This window comes from Cetorhinus maximus, chromosome 12 (assembly GCF_964194155.1).
Source record: "Cetorhinus maximus chromosome 12, sCetMax3.hap1.1, whole genome shotgun sequence".
In the NCBI taxonomy this organism is placed as follows: Eukaryota; Metazoa; Chordata; class Chondrichthyes; order Lamniformes; family Cetorhinidae; genus Cetorhinus; species Cetorhinus maximus.
Window position 1 is genome coordinate 23,967,650 of NC_135890.1, and position 24,343 is coordinate 23,991,992.

General features: G+C 44.2%; 2 protein-coding genes across 2 annotated transcripts in view; one reads left to right on the top strand and one right to left on the bottom strand.

Moving 5' to 3' along the window:
- The first annotated feature begins 65 nt into the window (after window positions 1-65).
- On the top strand, window positions 66-24,339 carry gcc1 (GRIP and coiled-coil domain containing 1). The gene is made up of 3 exons (XM_078553168.1): window positions 66-201; window positions 3,492-4,565; window positions 21,407-24,339. The coding sequence occupies exons 2-3, from the start codon at window positions 3,528-3,530 to the stop codon at window positions 22,718-22,720; spliced, it is 2,352 nt and encodes a 783-aa protein (XP_078409294.1). The 5' UTR covers window positions 66-201; window positions 3,492-3,527; the 3' UTR covers window positions 22,721-24,339.
- Window positions 19,333-24,343, bottom strand: part of dennd6b (DENN/MADD domain containing 6B) — a 105,896-nt gene continuing 100,885 nt past the window's right edge. The window contains exon 21 of the mRNA XM_078553173.1: window positions 19,333-19,976. Within this exon, the coding sequence (XP_078409299.1) occupies window positions 19,950-19,976 (27 nt within the window). The 3' untranslated portion in view covers window positions 19,333-19,949. The remainder of the gene's footprint in view (window positions 19,977-24,343) is intronic.

A 24,343-nucleotide genomic window follows, 5' to 3' on the forward strand; every position in this document is an offset into this window, starting at 1 on the left:
GGCTGTTCGGCCAATTAGCGGCTTGCCTCACAAAGGCTGCTCGAGTGATGGCGCCGTGGTGACCTTTCACCCTCAGCTCTGTGACCTTCTCAAAATGGCGTCTTTCCAGTTCCATTGGCGACGTCAGCGAAGGTGTTCTGGCCTCGGCGTTTCGGCCTTGCACTGAAGGCGCCAATCAGCCTGGAGAGGAGGTGGACCTCGGTGAGAAATCGGGCCTATTTGTTTTGTGGGCGACGTAAAGGGGCTTTAGTTGGGTGAGAGGGAAAACTGGAGTCCGGTCAGTTGGCCAAGCACGGCCTTGGGTCGGAGGGTCGTGACTCCCACAGAGTGTACTGCAGGAGTGCTGTACTGCCGGAGGGGAGGCTTTCGTTTACCTGAGGCCCTGTCTCAAGTGGCTATAAAAGATCGCATGACCATTTTGAACAAAAACAAGGTTGTTCCCTCGCCCCAGTTAATGCCAACATTCTTATATTCACCCTCAACCAACATCACTGAAAGATAATCTGGCCATTATCAAATCATGGTTTTGGGAATCTTGCTGTGCGCAAATTGTTCCCTACAACAGCGATTGCATTTCGAAAAGTGTTTCATTGACTGCAAAGCGTTTTAAGGCATCCTGAGTTCGTGAAAGGCGCCACAAATATGTGACTAAGTCTTTTGAAGAAAGAATTTCAGAGCTTGTGTGAATTGCGCTTTTCTTGACATCAGAACGTCCCGAAGCACTTTTTTTCACAGCCAATGAGAACTTCTATACTACAGTAATGTAGTTATTGTTGTAATGTAGGAAATACCGCAGCCAAATTGAACACAGCAAGGTTCCACAAACAGCAATGTGATGATCAGATAATATGTTTGTTTAGTGATGTTGATTGAGGGATAAATGTGGGTCAGGACACCAGCAGAATTCCCCTGCTGTTCTTCAGAATAGTGCCATGAGACCTTTTATGTCCAACAGAGAGGATAGCCAGGGCCCCGGTTTAACAGCTCATCCGAAAGACAGCAACTCCCAACAATGCAGTACTCCTTCCATACTGCCTCCCACAGAGCAGCGCTCTCTTAGCCCTGCACCTCTGACAGTGCAGTGCTCCCTCTGCATTGTGCTGGAGTGTAGGCATTTTTTGTGGCCAAGTCTCCAGAGTAGGACTTGGACCCACAACCTTCTGACTCAGAGATGAGAATCTACCAAATAAGCCATGCCTGATGTAATAAACTGCCCTGGGGCACCTCACAGGAGCATAATCAGCCAAAAGCTGGCACTAAGCCAAGGTAGGCAATATTGGACTAGGTGACCGAAAGCTTGGTTGAAGAGGTAGGTTTGAACAATCAACATGCAGAAGGAGAAGTTGGAGTGGTTTAGGGAGGGAATTTCAGAGTTTAGGGCCTAGACAGCTGATGACACGGCCGCCATTGGTAATAAAAATTGACAATCATAGAATCAGAATGATACAGCATAGTAGGAAACGATTCAGCCCATCAAAACTGCCTGGCTCTTTGGTAGAGCTACCCAATTAATCACACACCCAAAATTGTTGCCCATAGCCCTGTACAATTTTCCCCCAATTCTGTTAAATCTGCTTCTACAACAACCCTTTCAGAACAACAATCTCTGTGTAAAAAAAAAATTGTCATGACCGGTTCCTATGGTTCTTTTGTCAGTCACCTTAAGTTTGTGTTTTCTGGTTACCAATATTTTTGCCACTGGAAATAGTTTCTCCTTATTTACTCAGTCAAAACCGTTCTTGATTTTGAATGCCTCTATCAAGTCTCCTCTTAACCTTCTCTGCTTTAAGGAGAATAAACCCAGTTTCTCCATATAACTGAAGTCCCTCTTTCCTGGTACCATTCTAGTAAACATCTTTTGCATCCTCTGCAATGCCATGATGTTTTCCTAAAGTTTGATGCCCAGAATAGAACACAGTATTTCATCTGGGGCCTAACTAGTGTCTTATAAAGGTCCAGCATTACTTCCTTGCTTTTGTACTCTATTCCTATATTAATAAAACCAAGGCTCTCGTATGCTTTAGCAACAGCTTTCTCAACTTGTCCAACCATCTTCAAAGATTAGTGTAGGTGCACCCACCTGTGGGTGCTGTTTCTGTTCCCCCCTAAAATTGTACCATTTAATTCATACTGCCTTTCTTAATTCTCCCCATCGACTGAGCACACACAGCTCCCTAAGGTAGAGAATTCCAAAGATTCACAACATTCATCTCAGTCGTAAATGTCTGACCTCTTAATCTAAAACTGTGAACCTCTATTTCTAGAGTCCTCACCCAAGGAAAACATCCTCCCAATATCTATCCCGCCAAACTCCTTAAGAATTTTGTTTGTTTCGATGGGATTATCTCTCGTTCTTCTAAATTCTAGGGTATATAGGCCTATTCTACTCAATCTCTCGTCATAGGACAATCCAGGAATCTGTCATTGTTCCATGCCTTTTAAGACAATTATATCCTTCCTTCGGGAAGAAGACCAAAACTGTACACAGCACTCTGGGTGTGGTCTCACCAAGACCTCATGCAATTGCAGTCAGACTACTTTACTCTTGTACTCCAATCCACCCGTAATAAAAACTAACAAACCATTTGCTCTCCCAATTCTTTGCCAGACTTGCATGTTAACTTTCTTTGAATTGTATACAAAGGCACTCAGGTCCCTCTGTTTGCCAACATTTCAGAGTCTCTCACCTTGTATAAAGTTCTGCTTTTCTATTTTCCCTACCAAACTAGATAACCTTGCATGTCTCCACATTATATTCCATCTGTCACATTATTTCCCACTCACTTAAGCTGTCTATATCCTTTTACAGCTTCCTTGCAACTTCTTCACAACTTTATTTCCCACCTAACTTTGTATCATCAGCAAACTTGGTTCTATTACATGTGGTCCCCACATATAAATCATTGATAAAATATTGTAAATAGCTCAGGCCCAAGTACTGATCCTTGTGGTATCCAACTAGTTACAACCAGTCACCCAAGAATAACTCATTTATTCCTATTCACTGTTTTCTGCCCATTAACTAAATCTAAATCCATACTAATAGATTACTCCTAGTTTTGTGTAATAACCACTTTATCAAATGCTTTTTGAAAACCCAAATATAGTATATCCACTGGTTTCCCCTTATCTATCCTGCAGAATTTGAAATTGTACTTCAGTGATCTATTGAAAATTGGACAGAGTGTAGAACATTTGGCTGATTTCCTCTGGCTCATTTTCCCTACTACCAAAGACCAAATTCACCCCCTGACTTTTTCTGTTACCCGTCTGTCAACAGTGTGGGTATTATTTCTCCCCCTCTAATTTTCTGCTCCTTTCCTGACTGACTTCTGCTGTGAGTTAATTCTTAAAAAGCCTCTCTCTCCTGGTCCACATAGAGGAAAAGAGTTTGTTAACTTTCACCTGCCCACTATTTTGCTGTACTGAAACAGAGTACAAGAGATTGATGTGTTTTTATCAGATAATATTTCTTTTCCTCCTTGTTACAGATGGGCTCCTCGCTTTGAGATCCACTTTGAACTGACATGGAGAAGTTTGGTGTGAACTTTGGTGGTGGCCCCAGTAAGAAAGAACTTTTGGATACAATTGAAGCACAGAAGAAGCGGCTATTCCAATACCAGACACGCCTGAGAGATGTTGTCCGTGCTTATAAAAGCCTCCTCAAAGAAAAGGAGGCATTGGAAGCTAGTTTGAAAGTCCTATCTGTATCTCAAGAGGTGGATAAGATTTTACAGAATGTAGGCCCTGGAAGTACAGTCTCTGACCTTGGAGATGACCAGAGCTCAGTCCATAGTGAGGACAGTGTGGGGACAATGAATAGTATGGACACAGCAGCTAGTTTGACCAATAGCACCAAGGGAGAATTAAATGATGAAGATAAGGGCTCAGTGGAACTGGTGGCTGGAGGAACCTCTTCCCCAAAATCTGAGGAAGCTAATGGTTCTGAAAGTGGTATTAGTGTTGGGAGTGGAGAACAACAGAGTCACAGTGACACTGATAAAATGATACAGTTGAAGAGTCAGTTGGCAACTCTGACCAATGCTTTGGCAACTGTCACACAGGAGAAATCACGAATGGAGGCCTCCTATTTAACGGACAAGAAGAAAATGAGGCAAGAGCTAGAAGACTTGACCCAGAGGTTTGAAGAAGAAAGCACCAAATATGAAACAGAGATAAATAAAGTCCAAGATCAGCTCACAGAGGCCAAAGCTCGCATCATTACCCAGCAACACGAACGAAGCCGGGAGCAGAGTGACCATGCCTCAATGCTTCATGAGCTTCAGAACTTGCTGCAGGAAGAGAGAGCTTTGCGTCAAGATGTGGAACTGCAACTAGAAGATACAAGGGATATGTTGACATCAAAAAGCCATGCTGCAGACAGGGTGGATGACTGTGAATCTCAAATTAAGCATCTGAGTCGGGCAGTAGATGAGATGAAATGTGCGTTACGGCTCGCTGAAGAAGAGAAGAGAAGACCAGATCCACGTGTACAGGAATTGGAGGAAGAAATGACTGAGACAAAGGCTCATTATCAGGCACAACTTCAACTGGAAATAAAGAAGGTAGAGTGTGAACCTCATATCAGCAAATGGTCATGGACCTTCTTATCCAGATTCTTTTACTGTGTCTTCCTACATTAAATATGTGAAAATATTTAGCACTGTAAGCAGTTCTGAATATATTCTATAAACCAGGCCCTATTTTGATCACCATTTTTTCCCAGGTTAGTGGATACAAATCCTCTTCCTGCAATTATTTTGCACAATTTATCACCCTATAATCAATGTCCAATACTGTTACAAAGCCTTTTATTTTTTCTGCTAAATTCAGAGAGACTTGTTCTAAACACCATCTTCAATAATATTCCATCTTTTGTGATCTTAGTAATTAATATTCCATCTTTTGTGGCCTGAGTAATGTCACCCCTCTTTCCTTTTTCTTTTCTCTGTTACTTCTGAAAATCTTCTATATGGGAATGTATTTTGCCAGTTCAGGCATGGCTGAAATAATTTTTCCCAAAGTTGTGGCGTAGTACCTCTTAATGGTTTTTAAGAGCATCATACCTGTGACTTTATTTGTCTGTGGGATGTAAGTGTCACTGGCAAACCAGCATTTATTGTCCATCTCTCATTGCGCTTGAGAAGGTAGTGAGCTGCCGCCTTGAACCTCTCAGTCCATGTGGTGTAGGTATACCCACCGTGCAGTTAGGGAGGGTGTTCCACGATTTTAATCCAACGACAGTGAAGGAACGGTGTTATAGCTCCAAGTCAGGATGGTGTGTGACTTGGACGGGATCTTGCCATGCATCTGCTATCCTTGTTTTTCTAAGTGATAGCAGATGTTGTGGGTTTGGAAGGTGCTGTCGAAGGATCCTTGGCAATTTGCTGCAATGCATCTTGTAGATGGTACACACTGTGGCCACATCCGCCTGTGGAGTATGCAGTGAATATTCAAGGGGATGGATGGGGTGTCAGTCAAGTGGCCTGCATTGCCCTGGATGGTGTTGAGCTTCTTGTTGGAGCTGCATTCATCCAGGCGTGTATTCCCAGCCTCAGAATGAAGACTGCTGTTGTAGGCACAGTATTTATATGGCTGGTCCAGTTAGGTTTCTGGTCAATGGCAACCCCCAGAATGTTGCTGATGGGAAATTCAGAAATAGTAATGCCCTTGAATGTCATGGGGAGATGGTTTGATTCTTTCATTGGAGATGGTCATTGCCTTGCACATATGTGGTGCGAATGTTACTTGCTGTTACAGTACATCAGAATGTTGTCCAGGTCTTGCTGCATGCTAGTACAGACTGCTTCAATATCTGAGGATTTGTGAATGACACTGAACACTGTGCAATTGTCAGCAAGCACCCCCCATTTCTGCCCTTATGTTGGAGGGAAGATCTTACCTCCTAATGGTTCTTAGTGCTTCTAGTTTCCTGATCTTATACCTAATGCTTTGTGCATCTGTGGATGTATGTTTCAAGCCTATCTCATTGTTAGTTCTGGATGTCCTCCTTAAAATCATTGAACAGTGGTGCACAGAAGGAAGCTGTTCGACCCATTGTGCCTGTATCAGCTTTTTAAAAGAATTATCCAAGAGCCTCTGCTCTTTCCCCATAGCCCTGCAAATGTCTTCACTTCAATTATTTCTCCAATTCCTTGCTGAAAGTTATTACTTCTCTTCTATTTTTCTTCCTTCTTTCCTCCATTATATATATTCTTTGGCTCTTCCCCATCCATTCTAATGTAAACCTGTTTATTCCATTCCTGTTCTCCCTTGGACTTTGTGGCTGGTTTGGTTCAGATTCAGTAGATCCCGCCCCCGCCCCTACCCCCATCCCCCCAATTAGTCATCATTTTCAAATCTGGTCTTGATGCCTCAAAGATGTGAAGCAGTGATACCTCTCATTATGCTGTGCATTCAGCTGGCTCATCTTTCTCTGCATCATGTGTTTAAATTAGCCAGCGAATGTCTAAGGATACTGGCTGTATATTTTTTAGTTTGCCTCCTACTTATTCCATGTATAAGACTACATCTTCATTCTACCCAGGTAAGATATTGGTAGATTAAGGAAAGGGTCTTGCACAGGGGGATTTGAACTGCTCAAAATTCCGCTCATGCAATTCATCTCTCTGATTCTAGGGAAGTAGCATCAATCACTGTCTCCCACTACTAGCACTGCGTTCCTATGCACATTGGTCCTACATAGTATTGCACTCAAGGAGACTTGTTCACATTATCTTGCCTTAAGCAAAAAAAGGGCCTTTTTATACTGATCTTCATAATCCATACTGATGTCTGGTTAAATGCACTGTGGTATCAATCTGTAGCAGAAGATGTTACCTGGTCATATGGAATTGACCGAGGAAAGACATAAAATGTGATATTAAGGGGCCGGACACAGATTAGGGAAAATATTCAATGCAGAATCCTTTTCTCTTGTATCTTGAATGTATTATTTGGGATTAGTCTCTTACCTGTAAATGTAGATCTTCAATAAACTTCATCCTTGAAGAGCTACAGATTTTAAAAATCAAATAGAGGTCCATTACTGGCTCAGTTGTCACCTTCAATAGTGCAGACAACAAAAGCCAACAATCATTCTGACCCCACCCCGCCACTCCACTCCTAAATGTCAATCAGGGCCTACCATTCATTTGCTGATCATGTAGCACATGAACACTGGTGGTTATTTAGATGGAGGAAAATCTGAATCCAAGTAAGTCAAATTTGATTTGTTGAAATTGTATATTTTTATGGATTCCTTTTTTCTCTGGATTGTCACAAGAAATAATTCTGAGAAATTCAGTTTTGATTAATTGGGAATAATCTTCTATTACAATAACCTGAACGTGAAAGTAAAATAAAATACATATCTGGGTTGGTGCTCCATGAATCCTCTATTACTATGCCTTAATCTGGGTTGGTGACCCACGACTAATGTATCAATGTGCCTTTATTTGGGTCGGTGGCCCATGACTCCTCTATCATTGTGCCTCTATCTGGGTTAGTGACTTATAGAAACTTTGAGTTTTATTTCACATGCAGAGCTTTTCATCACAGATCCAGGCCATGCAGTACTGAAGTATTATAATTGATCGAATTGATGTACTCCTGTTTCTGTATAGTATTGCCAATATTTATAATAAACCCAATTCATATACTTTAACCTGAACTATGTGGTATGCCAGGGTGGTTTGGACAGATCTAGAGGTTTGTGGGAGGTATTTTTCAGGTACACATCTCAATGGTAGAGGGCTACCATTGTCTTAAAGAAATGTCTTTTTGCGCATTCAACTTTGCTTCCTAGCAAATCTGAACTTGCCTATAGGAGCTAATTTTTGGGCTGAGCATTAGTAATAAATGTTATGCAGTAGACTGAATTCTAACATGTCTGCTAGTAAAACAGCTCTGTGCAGTTAGGAATCAAGCAATCCTTAACCTGCTGAATAAAGGACATAATTCAGTCAACAAATCAGTAGCATGATATCTGATATTTCAGAATTAGCCATCTCCCCCGAAAGAAAATAACGTGGAAATAGAGCCATTTTAAAAATATATTCTTTATGAGACGTGAGCGTCAATGGCTGGGCCAGCATTTTTGTTGCCCATTCCTAATTGCCCCTGAGTAGATGGTGGTCAGCTGCCTTCTTGAACTGCTGCAGTCCATGTGATGTAGGTACACCCACAGTGCTGTTAGGGAGGGAGTTCCAGGATTTTGACCCAGCGACAGTGAAGGAATGACAACACTCATCGACGCCAACACCCATCTGGGACCCTCCACCCCTGCTTGTCCCTCCATCCCCACCCCATCTTCCAATCCCAGCCCCAGCCGCGCATTCACTATACCCCCTGACCTTCCCCTCTCCGATGCTGAACGTTCAGTGCTCAGCAAAGGACTTAGTTTCATACCCTTACGCCCTCATCTCAATGAATTTTGGGCTCGGCACGATGCTGAACTCTTCTTCTGCCGTCTTCGTCTCCGTGCTCACTTCTTTGGACAGGAGTCCTCTCCCCGTTCAACGGATCCTTTTACCCACCTCCAATATTCTCCCTCCACCTGGACCCCTCCCTCTGGATTCTTACCTTCTCTTGATCTTTTCATTGAGAACTGTCGGTGTGACATTAGCCGTCTCAATTTCTCTGCTCCTCTCACCCATTCTAATCTGTCTCTCTCTGAACTTACTGCACTCCGTTCTCTCAGGTCCAACCCCAACATTGTCATCAAACCCGCTGACAAGGGTGGTGCTGTTGTTGTCTGGTGCACTGACCTCTACCTCGCTGAGGCTGAGCGTCAACTCGCAGACACTTCCTCCTACCTCTCCCTGGACCATGACCCCACTACTGAACATCAAGCCATTGTTTCCAGGACTGTCACTGACCTCATCTCCTCTGGGGATCTTCCTCCCACAGCTTCCAACCTGATAGTTGCCCAACCTCGGACAGCCCGCTTCTACCTCCTACCCAAAATCCACAAACAGAACTGTCCCGGCAGACCGATCGTGTCAGCCTGTTCCTGCCCCACGGAACTCATTTCTCGTTATCTTGACTCCCTTCTCTCTCCCCTTGTCCAGTCCCTTCCCACCTACATCCATGATTTCTCTGACACCTTACGTCACATCAACAATTTCCAGTTCCCTGGCCCCAACCGCTTCCTCTTCACCATGGACGTCTAATCCCTCTACACCTCCATCCCCCACCAGGATGGTCTGAGGGCCCTTAGCTTCTTCCTTGAATAGAGGCCCGAACAATCCCCATCCACCACTACTCTCCTCCGTCTGGCTGAACTTGTTCTCACACTGAACAATTTCTCCTTTAACTCCTCTCACTTCCTCCAAATAAAAGGTGTGGCTATGGGCACCCGCATGGGCCCCAGCTATGCCTGTCTCTTTATGGGGTATGTGGAACATTCCTTGTTCCAGTCCTACTCCGGCCCCCTCCCACAACTCTTTCTCCGGTACATCGATGATTACTTCGGTGCTGCTTCATGCTCTCGTCGGGACCTGGAAAAATTTATTAATTTTGCTTCCAATCTCCACCCCTCCATCATTTTCACATGGTCCATCTCTGACACTTCCCTTCCCTTCCTTGACCTCTCTGTCTCAATTTCTGATGATAGACTGTCCACCAATATCCATTACAAGCCTACCGACTCCCACAGCTACCTCGACTACAGCTCCTCACACCCCGCTTCCTGTAAGGACTCCATCCCATTCTCTCAGTTCCTTCGCCTCCGTCGCATCTGTTCTGATGACGCTACCTTCAAAAACAGCTCCTCTGGCATGTCCTCCTTCTTCCTTAACCGAGATTTTCCACCCACGGTCGTTGACAGGGCCCTCAACCATGTCTGGCCCATCTCCCGCGCATCCTCCCTCACGCCTTCTCCTCCTTCCCAGAAACATGATAGGGTCCCCCTTGTCCTCACTTATCACCCCACCAGCCTCCGCATTCAAAGGATCATCCTCCGCCATTTCCGCCAACTCCAGCATGATGCCACCACCAAACACATCTTCCCTTCACCCCCCCGACGGCATTCCGTAGGGATCGTTCCCTCCGGGACACCCTGGTCCACTCCTCCATCACCCCCTACTCCTCAACCCCCACCTATGGCACCTCCCCATGCCCACGCAGAAGATGCAACACCTGCCCCTTCACTTCCTCTCTCCTCACCGTCCATGGGCCCAAACACTCCTTTCAAGTGAAGCAGCATTTCACTTGCATTTCCCCTAACTTAGTCTACTGCATTCGTTGCTCCCAATGCAGTCTCCTCTACATTGGAGAGACCAAACGCAAACTGGGCGACCGCTTTGCAGAACACCTGCGGTCTGTCCGCAAGAAAGACCCAAACCTCCCTGTCGCTTGCAATTTTAACACTCCACCCTGCTCTCTTGTCCACATGTCTGTCCTTGGCTTGCTGCATTGTTCCAGTGAAGCCCAACGCAAACCGGAGGAACAGCACCTCATCTTCCGACTAGGCACTTTACAGCCTTCCGGGCTGAATATTGAATTCAACAACTTTAGATCTTAAACTCCCTCCCCCCATCCCCACCCCGTTTCTTCCCCCTCCCTTTTGTTTTTTTCAATAATTTATATAGATTTTTCTTTTCCCACCTATTTCCATTATTTTAAAATCTACAACTAATACCTTGTCAGTCTTTCCACCCCACCCCCACTAGAGCTGTACCTTGAGTGTCCTGCCATCCATTCTTAATTAGCACATTTTCTTAGATAATATCACCACCTTCAACACCTCTTTGATCCTTTTGTCTGTGACATCTTTTGATTATCTGCTCCTATCACTGCTTGCTTGTCCCTACAACCACACCCCCCTCTCAACTTCTCTCTCCCCCCTCCCCACCTTAAACCAGCTTATATTTCACCCCTCTCCTAACTATACTCAGTTCTGTTGAAGGGTCGTGAGGACTCGAAACGTCGACTCTTTTCTTCTCCACCGATGCTGCCAGACCTGCTGAGTTTTTCCAGGTAATTCTGTTTTTGTTTTGGATTTCCAGCATCTGCAGTAGTTTTTTGTTTTTATCTAAGGAATGGCGATATAGTTCCAAGTCAGGATGATGAGTGGCTGGAGGGGAACTTCCAGCTGGTGGTGTTCCCATTTATCTGCTTCCCTTGTCCCTCGAGAAGTGAGAGGTCATGGGTTTGGAAGGTACTGCTGAAGGAATTGCTGCAGTGCATCTTGTAGATGGTGTACACTGCTGCCATTGTGCATCGGTGGTGGAGAAAGTGGAAGTTGAAGGTGGTGGATGGGGTGCCAATCAAGCGGCTCCTTTGTCCTGGATGGTGTTGAGCGTGTTGAGCATCTTGAGCGTTGTTGGAGCTGCACTCATCAAGGCAAGGCAATTGAAGAGTATTCTATCACACTCCTGACTTGTGCCGTGTAGATGGTGGACAGGCTTTGGGGAGTCAGGAGGTGAGTTACTCTCCATTGAATTCCCATTCTCTGACCGGCTCTTGTAGCCACAGTGTTTATATTCTGGGCCCAGTTTTGTTTCTGGTCAGTGGTAACCCCTGGAATGTTGTTTGTAGGGGATTCAGCGATGGTAATCCCATTGAATGACAAGGAGAGATGGTTGGATTCTCTCTTATTGGAGATAGTTGTTGCCTAGTACTTGTGTGGCACGAATTTTACTTGCCACTTATCAGCCCAAGTCTCTGATGTCCAGGTCCTGCTGCATTTGGACATGGACTACATCAGTGTCTGAGGATTTGCGCATGGTGCTGAACATTGTGCAATCATCAGCGAACATCCCCACCTTATGATGGAGGAAAGGTCATTGATGAAGCAGCTGAAGCTGTTTGGGCCTAGGACACTACCCTGAGGAACTCCTGCAGTGATGTCCTGGAGCTGAGATGATTTGCCTCCAACAACCACAACCATCTTCCTTTGTGCTAAGTATGGCCCCAACCAGTGGAAAGTTTTCCCCAGATTCCCATTGACTCCAGTTTTGCCAGGGCTCCTTGACACTTGGTCAAATGCTGCCTTGATGTCGAGGGCAGTCATACTCTTGAGTTCAGCTCTTTTGTCCATGTTTGGACTAAGGCTGCAATGACGTCAGGAGCTGAGTGGCCCTGGCAGAACACAAACTGGGCGTCAGTGAGCAGGTTATTACTGAGTAAGTGCTGCTTGATAGCACTGTCAACGATGCCTTCCATCACTGCTGATGATGAAGAGTAGACTGGTGGGGCGGTAATTGGCTGGGTTGGATTTGTCCTGCTTTTTGTGGATGGGACATACCAGGGAAATTTCCACATTGCCTGGCAGATGCCAATGATGCAGCTGTACTGGAACACTTTGGCTAGGACCGCGGCAAGTTGTGGAGCACAAGTCTTCTTGCTAAAACACTCTTGATTAACAAGGGAGTCAAAGGTTATCAGGGGTAGGTGGAATGTGGAGTAGAGGCCACAATCAGCTCAGTTATGATCTTATTGAATGGCGGAGCAGGCTAGAGGGGCCAGATGGCCTACTCCTGTCCTAATTTGTATGTTGTCAGGGCCCATAGCCTTTGCAGTATCCAGTGACTTCAGCCGTTTCTTGATATCATGTGGAGTGAATCGAATTGGCTGAAGACTGGCATCTGTGATGCTGGGGACCTCAAGAGGGGGCCCAGATGAATCACCCTCTTGGCTCTTCTGGCTGAAGGTTGGTGCAAATTCTTCAGCCTTGCTTTTTGCATTGATGTGCTGGGCTCCCCCATCATTGAAGATGGGATATTTGTGGAGCCTTTTCCTCTAGTTAGTTGTTCAATTGTCCACCACCATTCACAACTGAATGTGGTAGGACTGTCGAGCTTAGATCTGATCTGTTGGTAATGGAATTGCTTACTTCTGTCTAGCACTTGCTGCTTTTGCTGTTTGGCATGCAAGCAGCCCTGTGTTGTAGCTTCATCAGGTTGAGACCTCATTTTTAGGTATGCCTGGTGCTGCTCCTGGCATGCCCTCCTGCACTTTTCATTGAACCAGGGTTGATCCCCTGGCTTGATGGTAATGGTAGAGTGAGGGATATGCCGGCCCATGAGGTTACAGATTGTGGTTGTAAACAATTCTGTGGCTGATGGCCCACAGCACCTCATGGATGCCCAGTCTTGAGTTGTTCTATCTGTTCTGAATTTATCCCACTTAGCACAGTATTAGTGCCACACAACACAATGGAGGGTATCCTCAATGTGAAGGCAGGAATTTGTCTCCACTAGGTCTGTGTGGTGGTCACTTGTACCAACACTGTCATAGACAGATGCATCTGCGACAGGTAGATTGGTGAGTACGAAGTCAAGTATGGTTTCCCCTCTTGTTGATTCCCTCACTGCCTGCCACAGTCTAGTATCTATGTGCTTTAGGACTTGACCAGCTCAGTCAGTAGCGGTGCTACTGAGCCACACTTGGTGATGGACGTTGAAGTCCCCCACCCAGAGTACATTCTGTGCCCTTGCCACCTCAGTGCTTCCTTCAAGTGGTGTTCAACATGGAGGATACTGATTCAGTATCGGTGCGTTGGTGGTGGGGGCAGTACGTGGTAATCAGCAGTAGGTTTCCTTGCCCATGTTTGACCTGATGCCATGAGACTTCATGGGGTCCAGAGTCAATGTTGAGAACTCCCAGGAGAACTCCATCCCAACTGTATACCACTGTGCCACTACCTCCTGTTGGTTGGACTGGACATACCCAGGGTTGGTGGTGGTGGTGTCTGGGACATAGTTGTACTCATGGCATCATACCTTACAGACAATGTCAAGCTTGACTAATCTGTGGAACTGCTTTCCCAATTTTGGCTTGTTTTGCCATTGTCATTTCCGGTGCCTAGGTCGATGTCGGGTGATCTGTCCGGTTTCATTCCTTTTTGTAGACTTTGTAGTGGTTCAACTGAGTGGCTTGTTAGGCCAATTCAGAGGGCATTTAAGAGTCAACCACATTGCTGTGTCTGGAGTCACATTTAGGTGACATATACCAGACTAGGTAAGGACAGCAGATTTCCTCCCCTAAAGGACATTAGTGAACCAGATGGGTTTTTACAACAGTCGACAACATTTCATGGTCACTATTACTGAGACAGCTTTTTAATTCCACATTTTTATTAACTGAATTTAAATTCCACCATCTGCCGTGGTGGGATTCGAACCCGTGTACCCAGAGCATTAGCCTAGGCCTCTGGCTTACTAGTCCAGTGACATTACGCTACTGCCTCCCTTAAATGTTGGTGTTGAGAAAGTACATTGTATATGTAGGGGGAGATCTGTTTTACATTTGGCTCAGTCCCAAAACTAAATAGTGTGACCATAGCAGAATGGGGATTGGTGAGAAAATTCCATACTTTGCACTTCCACCATAACATCCTCGATTTTCATTTCTCTGCTGAAGGCCCTGGGATAGTTTCACCTGTACTAGTCTTTTACCCGAGTGGCCATATGTGAGCCTGGACTGTGAATGTCAGAAGGCTGCTCCATTCTGATGGTGTCTCATGCCCAACTGACATTCCGACATTGCAGCGGGAATCATTGGACAGCCATCAGGAGTTGGCTGGATTTCCTTTCCACTCCCTGGACCCAGCTGAAATCTGCTAACTTGACTCCTTAACAGCATTATCATTGAATCATTGACATAGAATAAATCTGCAGAGAAGGAAACCTTTTGGCCTGTTGTGCTTGTGCTGCCTCTTTGAAAAGTCTGACTAATTAGTCCCACTCCCCAGCTCTTTCCCCAAAGCCCTGCAATTTTTTCCATTTTAAGTATTCATCCAGTTTTCTTTTGAAAGTTGTTATTGAATCTGCTTGCTCTTAGGTAGTGCATTCGTGCTGCGCAAAAATGTTTTCCTAATGTCAATTCTGGTTCTTTTGCTGATTACCTTAAGTTTGTGTTTTCTGGTGACTGACCCTTTTACTCTACCAAAGCCCATCATGATTTTAAACACCTCTATTAAATTTCCCTTTAACCTTCTGTGCTGTAAGGTGATCAACTCCAGCTTCTCTAGTTTCTCCATATAAATGAAATCTCTAATCTTTGGTACCATTCTAGTGAATCTAAACAAGAGAGAGGAACAGAGGGATCTGGAGGTACAGATACACAAATCACTAAAAATTAATAAGGCACACTGGCAGTACTGTGAGCAGTTTAGGTCTCCACATTATAAATAGATTATAGAGGCACTGGAGAAGGTGCGAAGCAACTTTATTAGAATTATACCAGAACAGAGGTTACACCTGAAAGAAAGATTGAACAGGCTAGGGCTCTTTTCTCTAGAAAAGGGAAGACTGAGGGGTGAGCTGATGAAAATCTTCAAGGTTATAAAAGGGTTTGATGGGATAGACAAAGAGAGGATGTTACAACTTGTGGAGGAAGCTTGAAGATCCGTAGGGATCGTTCCCTCCGGGACACCTTGGTCCACTCCTCCATCACCCCCTACTCCTCAACCCCCACCTATGGCACCTCCCCATGCCCACGCAGAAGATGCAACACCTGCCCCTTCACTTCCTCTCTCCTCACCGTCCAAGGGCCCAAACACTCCTTTCAAGTGAAGCAGCATTTCCCCTAACTTAGTCTACTGCATTCGTTGCTCCCAATGCGGTCTCCTCTACATTGGAGAGACCAAACGCAAACTGGGCGACTGCTTTGCAGAACACCTGCGGTCTGTCCGCAAGAAAGACCCAAACCTCCCTGTCGCTTGCCATTTTAACACTCCACCCTGTTCTCTTGCCCACATGTCTGTCCTTGGCTTGTTGCATTGTTTCAGTGAAGCCCAACGCAAACTGGAGGAACAGCACCTCATCTTCCGACTAGGCACTTTACAGCCTTCCGGGCTGAATATTGAATTCAACAACTTTAGATCTTAAACTCCCCCTCCCCCCATCCCCACCCCGTTTCTCCCCCCTCCCTTTTTTTTTTCAATAATTTATATAGATTCTTCTTTTCCCACCTATTTCCATTATTTTTAAATCTAAAACTAAAACTTTGTTAGTCTTTCCACCCCACCCCCACTAGAGCTGTACCTTGAGTATCCTGTCTTCCATTCTTAATTAGCACTTTTCTTAGATAATATCACCACCTTCAACACCTCTTTGATCCTTTTGTCTGTGACATCTTTTGATTATCTGCTCCTATCACTGCTTGCTTATCCCCACAATCACCCCACCCTCAACTTCTCTCTCCCCCCGCCCCCCCACCTTAGACCAGCTTATATTTCACCTCTCTCCTAACTATACTCAGTTCTGCCGAAGGGTCATGAGGACTCGAAACGTTAACTGATTTCTTCTCCACCGATGCTGCCAGACCCGCTGAGTTTTTCCAGGTAATTCTGTTTTTGTCTTGAAAACCTCTATTGTGTCAACTCTTTACAACTCTGTTTGAAGGACAACGGTCCTAACTTTCCCGATCTCTCCTCATAACTGAAGTCCTTCTTCTCTGGTAACACCCTGGAAAACCACCTCTGTATCCTCTGGAACATACTGAAGGCTTTATGGATCATTTTAAAGGGGGTAGTTAACTCTGTCCAGTCCTCTTGCAATTCTGTATGAGGGTGGGTGGGTCCATTCTGGTTGGGATCCCTCTGCTGGTCAGTTCTGTGATGGGTGCAGTGTCTTTTGGGACACTACTGCCCGCTGGGGGATGGTCAGCTCTTGCGGTACCTCCTGGTGGCTTATCAACTGGGTGAGGCACCATCCACACACTTTCTGGGCTAATTTGGGAACTTTCTGCGCCATATTTAAAATTGCTATAAAATGGTCAGTGAAATCAATCACTGGCTTCCTGGCCGGTGCCTTTGGCTTTGGAGAGGGCGCTGTCCTTACACTTTCCATGTCCTCTGGAACATCACTGCCCTCGAGTGGAGGTGGAGCTCCAGCTCCACTCCCTGGTAGCTTTTTGACTGAGGGAGGCATCTCCCTCCCTATCTGCTTATTGGGTTGGGAACCCTCTTTGTCCCTATTTAATGCCGGAAAGAAAGTTTCAGCCAGCCATGTTTCAGGCAAGTCCTTAACCTTTTCCTTTCTGGGCTTAATAACCTGTCTTTTTTCAGGATTTTTGGCTGTGTGGGGCATCTGCCTCATTATTTCTTTCCCTGCTTTAGGACTTCTCTGCTCCCTATTTAATTTGTGGATATTTGGGAAATCTATTTCCGATTCTAGGGGCCTTCTGTGGACTCCATTAATTTTGATGGCCTGGCTTCAGCCTTGCTAGCTTTGAGCAGCTCTCGCTTGAGGTCTATGGGTGCTACACCACCCATTTGGACCTCTGGACCTTCTCCAGCTTTCTGCCCTTCTGCAGTTTTCTGCTGCTTGATATTGGCATCTTTTCTTTCACTGGCTAGCACCTGGCTGCCAGCCAGATTGTTCCCAAGGAGAAAATCGATTCCTGCTACTGGTAGCTTAGCGAGAATTTCTACTGTAACAGGGCCTGAAACAAGGTCACACTCTAGGTGGACCCAATGCAGGGGTGCAAATACTGACCCTTCTCCCACTCCACTGATTGGTGCTTTTGCCTTCAGGGAGGACTCGGGGTTTAGGTTTCTTTCCAACATTAAGGACTGAGTGGCCCCTGTGTCCCAGAGAGATACCACAAACTTACTCACATTTTGGGCTGGGTAGGGGGGACACTGTTTCAGAAAGGACAAAACTCTGGAAGATCTCTGGGGAGTTTGTCCGGCTCAGAATGCATAGTGCCATGCCCTCCAAAGGGGTAAGTTTCTGTAGTGAGAGTCTCTGCTGCACTATCCATCGGGGCATCCTTCGGGAGACTACTTCTGAAGCCCTACTAGGCCAACTGGCTTACCTCTCAATCTCTAGCACTCGGGTCTGTAATGGCCTATTTTGTTACAATGAGAATGCACCGGTCTCTGGGAATTCTCCTTTTGGGCTGCAGGGGGAGACTTCTCGCACCCTCTTTTGTATTTTCCTTTCTGGGCGGGGGCCCTTTCCTATCTAGATCGTGCTGCCTCTCTTTCCAATATTCACGGATATAGTTTGGAAAAGGCCTGTCTGAGTTTACAGGCTCATGGTTGAGGTCATAGCTGTCTGCTGTGACTGCTGCACCTCTGGCTGTGAGGATGCTTTGCTCCTCTAGGTGTATTCGAAAGTTGGAGGGTAGGCAATTCTTGAATTCCTTCAACAAATTGAAGGCTTCACAGGTGCATAAGATTTTTAGGGATCTTATCCATTGGTTGAAAGCAGTTTGTTTCAGCCGTTCAACCTCGATGTAGGTTTGGGTTGGCTTCTTTTGAGCATTCAGTAATTGCTGGTGGTATGCCTCTGGGGCTAACCCGTATGCACTGAGAATGGCAGCCTTCGTCTGTTCATAATTTAGAGACACCTCGGAAGGCAGCATGGAGTAGACCTCTTGGGCTCTCCCTGACAGCTGCCCTTGAATTAAAAGTGTCCAGATCTCTGAGGGCCATTTTAGCTGTCCTGCTATTTTCTCAAAGGTGGTTAAAAAATGACTCCACATCACACTCTTCAAATTTGGGAAGGATTTTCACATACTTGAGGGCCTCCGAGAGGGTTCCGGGTTAGGGGGATAGAAGATGCTGCCAGGTAGAGAGAGATTTTCCCTTGCAGTGGCTAGCTGTCTGCTTTCTCTCTCTTTCGTTCCCTTTGAGCTGCTAACTCCATTTCCAATTTTTGGAGCTGGAATTCTCTTTCCTCCTTATCTTTCCTCTCTCTCTCTTTCCTTCTCCCGAGATTCTGGCTGCAACTTAAGCTTTTCCAGCTTGAAATTGGCTTAGGGAGGGGTTTCGGAGTCATGAGTGAGCGCTTCATCTAACTGCCTTACTGGTGATGTCAGATTCAGACGTTCTACCAATGCCAGGATTAGTTTGTTTCTTTATATGATCTTGTTGGGCAATTTGAACTGAACTGTACTTCTGTAGCTACAACTTTCAATTGATCTGTGCTAAGGACTGCCAAAGTTTAAATTCTCTTGCTGAACAAACATTTGGGCATCAAACGTTGCCATTTTCTTAGTGTTAGGACAAGGAATTTGCTGTGTTAAGTTACTTGTCTTAAAGTTAGTTCAAGCCACCGAATTTTCCCTCTTTTTTTGTCTTCCAATTGACTCTTATCTCAAAATTGGCTTGTCTCTTAAACTTGGACTCTGGTCAAATTCAAATTGGATCTATCCCAGATGTGATTTCTCTGTTCTGGACAGGACGGGGATTAATTTAAACAGCCCTGATTTCTCCTCTCACTACTTCTCTGTGAACAGAAAGGTGTTTTTGATTTCTGATTTCCCTTTTACAAGTGGTGGCATGTTTTCCCCAACCCTTCAGTTTGGAGTGATCCAATCTTCCATTAATAATCCCACAGCAAACTCGAGATAAGGTAAAATAAGGGGGTTTGTTTATTTTACAGACATTACAAAACACCAGAAAGGGGTTTCACAACATCTGCCCCTTTTTGCACTCATAGAATAAAGGAGGGATAAGGGAAAGAAAGGGGTATAGGGCAAGATCACAATAAAAATAAGAGTTATGGTTTCACATGAGTCCAGAGTCCAGAATCAAAAAGTCCTGTGGCATCTTCCTTCAGAAGGTAGTAGGCTGAAACTGTTGCAGGGTCATCCAACTTTCCAGAAGCAAGGAATTCCACAATGGAAGAAGGCACGTAGAGATGAATGAGTCTTATAGGCATCGATACAGGAGTTCCAATATTCCAGTAGTATGCAGTGTCGGTAAGGGCCAGGCAATTTACGTGGACAGAGCTCTTTCTGCTGCTACTTGTTAGTAAAAAGGTAGACTGCCTGGGTTCAGTTTCACATGGGAATATTATAGGTTCTAGCAGCTTGGGGGAGGTAATGTGACATAACTCCCACTTCTTCTCCTGGATGTTGGACGAAGGATGCATTTTCCCAGGTCTGGAATCTTGAGGTGTTTAATAGAGAAGTCAGGGTCCCTTTTATCCTTTCAGACATGCCATCTCCGTTTCTTTCTAGGCCATTGGAGTGATATTGGGTAAGGGTCAAGTGGAACAAGTGCCCTCCTTTGACTAATACAAAACAAAATCTTGGGTAGAGTATTAATTTGGTCCTTATCAATGAAGGCCGATAACGCCCTGCATTACCCACTGATTGTAGAGGCTTCAAACAACCAGAACTTCCATTGTGGCAGTTAAGAAATGGTCATTTGTGGGCTGACACTAAACAACCAGAAAAATTTAACAGATTGTTGTTTTCATAATTCAACTGGTTGATTAATATCCTTAAGGGAAGGGAATCTGCACCTCATTGTGTATACCTCTGATTTCCACACTACAAATAAGAGACAAGCCAAATTAGAGATGAGTCAATTGGAAGACAAAAAAAGAGGGAAAATTCAGTGGCTTGAACTAACTTTAAGACAAGTAACTTAACACAGCAAATTCCTTGTCCTAACACTAAGAAAATGGCAACGTTTGATGCCCAAATGTTTGTTCAGCAAGAGAATTTAAAGAGGGATTCTTTGGCAGTCCTTAGCACAGATCAATTGAAAGTTGTAGCTACGGAGGTACAGTTCAAATTGCCCAACAAAATCAAAAGAAACAAACTAATCCTGACGTTGGTAGAACCTCTGAATCTGACATCACCAGTAAAGCCTTGATTTTAAAATTCTCATCCTCGTTTTCAAATCCTTCCATGTCCTGGCCCCTCCCTATCCGGCTGCAGGCCTACAGCCTCCAAGATCTCTGCACTAATTCAGTTCTGACCTTGAGTATCCATTATTTTAATCCCCACTGAGCTGCCTTGGCCCTAATTTCTGGAATTCCCTCCCTAAACCTCTCTGGCTCTACCTCCCCTCCTTTAAGGTGCTCCTTAAAGCCCACCTCCTTGACCAAGCTTTGGTCATCTGACCTAATATCTCCTTATGTGGCTCAGTGTCAAACTTTGACAACACTCCTGTGGGATGTTTTACTATGTTAGCAGCACTGTCTAAATCTAACTTGTTGTGCTCCAGTGCTGATTAGTTTGTTTTATTTTTATTTTTATATTCATCTTGATCCATTGTGCTACTCCTAGAAACAATCTCTTTTGTCCCCTTTATCCCCCATCTTGTTTCTAATCTCGGTCACAATAACTCTTCCTCCCAGTAGTGGACATTATAAAGTTATAATGCACTTTATAACAATGTGCATTGTTATAAAGATGATTTGTTTCTCTTCTGCACTTCTGCCATCCCTGTCCATTCTGCCAAGCTCACTACTCAAATTCTACCTTAGTTTTGTTTTCATTGCCAGCCAAAGAACAGTAAATAGTTCTACTGTGAGAATTACACACCAACAATGTAAAATGTTGCACAAATTATCAGTAAATGGTAATTCACAGCCTGACATTGTACTTCTGAGAAGTATGTAATAATCTCCTGTGTCCCTTTTTAATGTTACAAAACAGTTTTTATAATTCATTTGTGGTTAACACTTTTTTTTCACTCTCTGTGCTTCAGGCTGCTCAGGCACAGGAACAGCTGCGTCATTTTTCTCAAATGGAGGAAGAACGAGTTGCAAATTTGGAAAGTAAAGTCTCTGAGCTTTCTGAGCTTCTTGGCACTTATGACAAGAGCAAACAGAAAGACAAGATGACAATTCATAAACTGAAGGACCGTATAACTCAGTTGGATATGGAGAACAAGACATTGGCTATTGCTGCTTCCAACAGATCCCCATCAGATCTAACTATAGATGAATCGAATCTTGATGTCAATATTTTAAGAGACAAAATGGAAAAGCTGAAGGGATTGCTAGTGTTGGCAATTCAGAAATCACAGGAACCCTTAGATGTAGAGAAGCTTTGTGAAGTTGATATGACAGGCACACCCGAAACATCAGATGGTGAGAAGGCCTCTGTTTTCTATTATCAACAAGAATTGAAACAGCTGAAGGAAGAGTTTGAACGGTACAAGATGAGGGCTCAAGTTGTCCTCAAAAACAAGAACGCTAAAGATGGCAGTACAACCAAAGAACTGGAGAGTTTGCGCGAACAGCTGGCGGAGCTGAAGGAGAAGTATATTACCCTTAGACTCGTTTGTGATGAAATGGAGACCAAACACATGTGTGATATTGAAGCAAAAAATCTGGACATTGCCCAACTCCAAACAGCTCACAAGAAAGAAATAGAAAAGATAGAAGGCCACTGTCACGAGAGAGTTATTAAACTGGAAGAAGAAATGCACAAACATAGAGACAGAGCTCTTGCAGTCTTGGCTGAGAAAGACCGAGAGACTGAAACTCTACGCTCGGGCTCTAGTGGGCTACCTAGTCATAGAAACTTTGTTGAGAACAAGTTTTGGTCAGATGGGGAAGGTCCTCAGAATGAAGATCATCTTCAAGAAGATTTCTGTCAAGATATTCTAAAGCAGACTGCTAATTTTTCAGGACCCAACGAACCTACTTTTCTTCACTATGCAGAACAGCTGGCTCGAAAGGAGCTTGAGGTCACAACACTGAGAAAGCAGAAACACCAAATGGAAGCTGTGGTTCGTGAGCTGGAGGACAGCCTTCTGATGGAGAAAGAAAAACACAAAGAAGATGTAGAAGTTCTTCAAGACGAGATACAGAAATATCTCAGGGACAAGAAACGTGAAGGAGCGAACTTGGAGTATGTGAAAAATGTAACCTACAGATTCCTGACCTTGCCAGATGCCCTAGGTCGCCAGCAGACATTGACTGCCATTCTCACTGTCCTGCACTTTAGTCCTCAGGAGAAGCAAAATGTGATGAAACAGCAAGCCAGCAGCTGGTGGGGTTCTGGCAAAAGATGATTTCCACAGAGTTTATTCTGGACCATTGTAATTATTTGCAGTTGGTTATTTAATCCAAAAATCCACTTTTTCAGGTCTTTCTTACTAATAGAGTTTTGTAGTGGGGCATTTCTGTTTCTGTAAGCACTGTAGCTTAGTGTCACTGCCATTATCCAGAAAATAAAAACCTCCTAAAGCACTTCTATCTGCCTAACCAGTAACAGTGCTGTATTTCATAACAATGTAAAGTCGGAATGGTCTGTAAACTAGTTATCAGTATGTAGCAATTTTGAGAGGATTAAGGACATGAAACTAACATGAGATTTTAAAAAATGGGTTCCTGTAAAGGTTTTTGAATAAAGTTTCCCAAAGACCTGCTTCAAATTTTGCAGCCAAAAAGCTTTGCTTTGTAAAATAGCATCCTTGTTGATGAAATAATCTTTTTTATTACTGTGTCTGTACTGGAAACTAAAGGGCCAGTGAGCTCTCTGGTTTTTTTCCTCTTGTTCTCTCCTGATCCTTTTGATGTGAAGATTTTGTCTCTGTGCTCTTCAGCACAGGGGTCAATTTGCCTTATCCTCTAAAGAGCTTTATTCCTGCTATGAAATATCAGCCAAATAAGTGCCAGTTTTATCTCTGCAAAGAACACTGCTGGGTTGGTGAGTTAATAATGCTGGACCGATACAGTGTCTATGTTGCTCTCTCCAAACTTAGGCTTGGTTATTTAAGAATTCTTAAGAATTCAGTCGTTTATTCAAAAGACACATTTCTACAGGTGGTTCCTGGCATAGCTTCCAAGGCAACTAAAATTGGAGAAAGGATAAAAATGACAGATTTCGTCGGGATTTCCACTGAAGTCACAGCTAGCTTACAAGATCAATTCTCGATTAGGAAAGTGCCTTGGAATGTTTTACCAAATTGTTGTAGCTGATTTTAGTGCCCCAACAAAAGGAAAAGCTTAATTTATAGAATCATATGCCATAGGTCATTGGGTCATTGTGCTGGCTCTTTGAAAGAGCATAATCCCACTTGCCACTTCTTTCATTGTAGTCCTGTGACTGTTTCCTTTTTAAGTATTTATTCAATTCCCTTTTGAAAGTTACAATTGAAACTGTTTCCACCACCTTTTCAGGCAGTGGGTCCGCTGGACACTTGTCCTTCCTAATTTTGAACACTAATTCACAGGAGTATTGTAATTTATTACAATACCCTATAAGCCATGGGTACTTTACATTTGGTACTCTAGAATGTGATAGACCCATTTAAATCCATTCAGTCACATCATGTGGACCTTGACTGTGGATTTGCAGTTACTTTCATACCACATTGCTATTCCATGCAGGCATGCTCATTGTGATTTCTCCTTATACTGGAGGTGTGATATGAATTGCTTTGAAATATGACTGATGCGCAGGATAGCTAATAAAGGTCCCTCGGATAAAGGCAGAGACTTCTTGATCCAGATTGGCTAGGAGTTTATTGCCCTTTTCATGTCTTGTACTTTATAGAACTGTTTTGTAACATTGTACATGGAATTGTAGACCTATGACTCTGTTAGTAATGAATGCATTTGACTTCTTTTGTACATAACCATTCAATTGCAGCATCTATTTGATGTAAAATCAACAGATCAAAAAACACTTC

Excerpts from the sequence above, each read along its gene's own strand:
- gcc1 (XM_078553168.1), top strand. The coding sequence starts at position 3,528 with ATGGAGAAGTTTGGTGTGAACTTTGGTGGTGGCCCCAGTAAGAAAGAA. Across the intron at positions 4,566-21,406 it reads TTCAACTGGAAATAAAGAAG|GCTGCTCAGGCACAGGAACA; the intron begins GTAGAGTGTGAA and ends TCTGTGCTTCAG.